Source organism: Harmonia axyridis, chromosome 3 (genome assembly GCF_914767665.1).
Source record: "Harmonia axyridis chromosome 3, icHarAxyr1.1, whole genome shotgun sequence".
In the NCBI taxonomy this organism is placed as follows: Eukaryota; Metazoa; Arthropoda; class Insecta; order Coleoptera; family Coccinellidae; genus Harmonia; species Harmonia axyridis.
Window position 1 is genome coordinate 43,303,018 of NC_059503.1, and position 4,346 is coordinate 43,307,363.

The 4,346-nt window shown below is 29.1% G+C and overlaps 1 protein-coding gene across 1 annotated transcript; it reads left to right on the forward strand.

Moving 5' to 3' along the window:
• Positions 1 to 296: 296 nt before the first annotated feature.
• Positions 297 to 4,094, forward strand: LOC123676417. The gene has a single exon (XM_045612296.1). It carries the CDS (start codon positions 297 to 299, stop codon positions 4,020 to 4,022), a length of 3,726 nt encoding a protein of 1,241 aa, XP_045468252.1. The 3' UTR covers positions 4,023 to 4,094.
• The last annotated feature ends 252 nt before the right edge of the window (positions 4,095 to 4,346 follow it).

A 4,346-nucleotide genomic window follows, 5' to 3' on the forward strand; every position in this document is an offset into this window, starting at 1 on the left:
TGGAAAACCTCGAATTCAAATAAATCAAAACAATTTCCCACAAAATTCGTAATTGGCGACGCTTCGACTTCAAAAAATTTTGAGGAACGAAATTTTTGCGAACTAGCCTCGGGAAACGAATCGACTTAAATAATAGTATTGATCATTCAAATCAACTTCCCTATATCGAATTTAATTATCCTAAATGTAAACTTTTGATTGACAGTGGATGTTCAGTTTGTTTAATAGACCCCAAATTTGCGTATAATAATTGCCCAAATAATATTTATCAAGAAAAAACCACTTTAACCGCGTGTATGAGACAAAACACTTCAAATGAAAAAGTCTTATTGCCTTTATTTTCTGAATTTAACGTAGAAGATACTCATCCATTTGTACTTTATAAATTTCATAGAAATTATGATGGCTTAATAGGAGCAGATTTTTTGAACAAGTATGGAATCAATTTGAACTTTCAAGATCAAATTTTAGAAAATGAATTTTGCAACATTCCTTTTAAATACCAACAAGTATGTCAAAATCCAACGAAAATCCCAGTGGATCTTTCTCATTTAGAATCAAAAATAAGTAATCAACTTATGAAAATTTTACAAACAAACGAAAATGTATTGCAATTACCCAATCAACCTTTATCTTTTTCTAGTAGAATCAAACATAAGATTCGAACAACCGATGATGTTCCGGTTCATTGCAAAATTTATAGATATCCCGAAGTACACAGGGAAGAAGTCAAAAAACAAATAAAAGATTTATTAGATAAAAATATTATTCGACCAAGTATTTCCCCCTGGTCTTTCCCAGTAGTTATAGTCCCAAAGAAAGAGGACTTATCAGGAAAAGTAAAATGGCGAATGGCCATCGATTATAGAAAACTGAATGATAAAACAATTGATGATAAATATCCTTTACCCCAAATTGATAGTATCCTAGATAAATTAGGAAATAAAAAGTATTTTACGACACTTGACCTTGCCTCAGGCTTTCATCAAATCGAAATGGACGAAGAATCAATAGAAAAAACGGCTTTTACTGTAGATAATGGACATTACGAATTTTTAAGAATGCCATTTGGTTTAAAAAATGCGCCTGCTACATTTCAGCGATTGATGAATAATACTTTGAAAGATTATATAGGAAAAATTTGTCATATTTATATGGATGACATAATTATTTTTTCAGAAACAGTAGAACAGCATTTGGCTGATATTCATACTATATTGGAAACACTTATGAGAGATGATATGAAAATTCAATTAGATAAATGTCATTTCTTCAAAACAGAAATCGAATTTTTAGGTCACATTATAACTCCAGAAGGAATAAAACCTAATCCAAAAAAATTAGAAGCAGTAACTAAACTTCCAATTCCTAAAACACCGAAAGAAATCAAATCTTTCCTTGGTTTAGTAGGATATTATAGAAAATTCATTCCAAATTTTGCAAAGATAGCAAAACCTTTAACTGCGTGTTTAAAAAAAGAAGCGAACATTAATATTGATGATATAAAATATGTAGAAGCTTTTCAGGTTCTGAAACGTAACCTTTTAAACCATCCAATCCTATGTTATCCTGATTTTAATAAACCTTTCGTACTTACGACAGATGCATCCGGATATGCAATCGGTTCAGTTCTTTCTCAAGGTACTCCGCCAGGTGATTTACCTATAGCGTATGCTAGTCGTACTCTCAGCCAATCGGAAACAAAATATAGCACCATAGAAAAGGAGCTTTTGGCTATTTTATTCAGTTGCAAATTTTTTAGACCCTATTTGTACGGAAGAAAATTTATAATTTATACGGATCATAAACCATTAACTTGGTTATTTTCATTAAAAGAACCAAATTCTCGCCTTATGCGATGGCGAATTAAATTAGAGGAATTTGATTATGAAATTAGATACAGAAAAGGTTCAATGAATAATGCAGATGCATTGAGCAGAATTGTTATAGAAAATGAAATTAATTTTGAAAATTTTATAAAGCTTAATGAAATGAATGAAATAACGGATTCTCCAAATGTAAAAGAGAAAGAAGGTAATTTATTTAAAGCCCCTAAAAATTATGCATTAGCGCATTGTGTTTCTAAAGACTTCCACATGAGTCGAGGTATAGCCGTCTGTTTTAAAAATAAATACGGAAATATTGAAAAACTGAAATCGCAAAATAAAATGGTAGGTCAAGTTGCCAAGATTCGAAAAGATAATAGGAATATTTATTATTTAATAACGAAAGAAAATTATTATGATAAACCTACGTACGAAAACGTATTCAAATCTCTAAAGGAACTCAGAGAAATTTGTGAAATGAATAATGAAAAATATTTAGCAATACCACGTATAAGTAGCGGATTAGACCGATTGAAATGGTCCACAATTTTTAATATGATAAAATATATTTTTTTGAATTTGAATATAAAAATTACTATATTCTATTTACCAAATAAGAATGGTAATGAAATAAAGCAAATCGAAGCATCAAATATGCAAATGAACGATTTGAACGAAATCGAAGAAATAAATAATGGTATTGAAGATGACTTAGTGTCAATAATTAATCAAGTTACTGACGAAGAACTTGATGAATGCTTAGAATTACTAAATGCAGGTGAATGTGAAAATGACGATTCCAATGAAAATGAAGATGAAAATATAATTGATTTCGAAACTTCAAACGTGATTATACACGATGATGTAACTATTCACAGTAGTATAGAAAACCCTATCTTCGAAATACCTTATACGGAAAGAAGTATAAACTCCGCGAATTTACAGGTCATATTTAAAAAAGCATCGAATTATGATGTTACGAAAATTAAATTATTCGGAGAAAAATTAAGATTTCTTGTATCAGTAAATTCTGTCGAAATAGATTTATGTAGATTCATTCGAGAATATCTACGTCCAAAAAGTCCTTATACAATATACTTCAAATCATTAGAATTAGAAAAACCTCTTATACGAATTTTGCAAGAGAAATTCGATTATAAGAGCCTTGATTTGAAAATTTCGAGAACATTAGTAGAAGATGTCGAAGACAAGGAGGAACAACTCCTTAGAATGAAACAATTCCATGAAACCAAAACTTCACATCGTGGATTACGCGAAAATTTATTAAGTTTGAAAAGAAAGTATTATTGGCCGAATATGAATAAAGATATTCAGAATTATATAAATACATGTGAAATTTGTCAAAAATCCAAATATGAAAGAACTCCAGTTCAACTTCAATTCAAACCAAATCCCGTCGGTACAAAACCTTTTACTCATGTCTACTGTGACACGATTAAATTTAATCAAACAAATTGTTTAAGCGTGATAGATTCTTTTTCCAGATTTGGACAATGCTATCCTTTGTTACAAAAGACAGGATCAGAAATTATGGACAAATTATTAATTTATTTTAGTCATTATGGAATCCCTAACAAAATTACTTGTGATAATGGGATCGAATTTAAAAATAATGTAATACAAGATTTTTGCAAAGTCCATAAAATCGAAATACATTATATCACGAATTATAACCCAAATTCAAACGCATTAGTTGAAAGATTTCATTCTACTCTCATAGAACAATTGAGAACAATTGGAAATAAAAATTTGACTTTTCAAAATAAATTAGCTCAAGCCTTATTAAGTTATAATAATTCAAATCATTCGAGTCTAGAGATGACTCCAATGCAAATCATCAAAGCCGATTTAAATTATTCTTTACCCATTGAAAGAACTCATAATGAACAAATTCAAAATTATGTTGAAAATTACTTAGAAAATTTCAACGATATTTCAAAACATTTAGAAAAACGACAAGAGAAAAACTTGGCCCGTTTAGAAAAAACAAATAAGAAAAGATCTGCTGATCGTCCCTTAAATGAAAATCCAACGTATATTAAAAATCCGAAAACAAGAAAACTCGACCCAGCGTTCAAAAGAATCGATGCAAGTGAAATAGACTCACATCGTATTCAAGATTCGAAAAATAAACATATTTATCATAAGAAAATTATGAAGCAACGAAAGAAGTAACTTTCAAATTTTATTTTCAGATTCAACATGGATCACCATTCATTTACATTGATAATTATGATTTTAATGATAACGAAGATAATTAATTCACTAGAAATTATTCCAATTGAAAATAATGTATTGCCCATTCAATTAGGAAAAGCTTACATAACAAAAAAGAATTTACAACTAATTTATCATATTGATTTAAATAAAATAGAAAATGTAATTTTGGCATATCAGAAAGAAATAGATAAATTTAAGAAGGAACCATTAGGTTTTTCGCAGACTGCAAACTATAGATATTTGCAAGAGTCTAATAAAATAAATATTGAATCGTTCGAA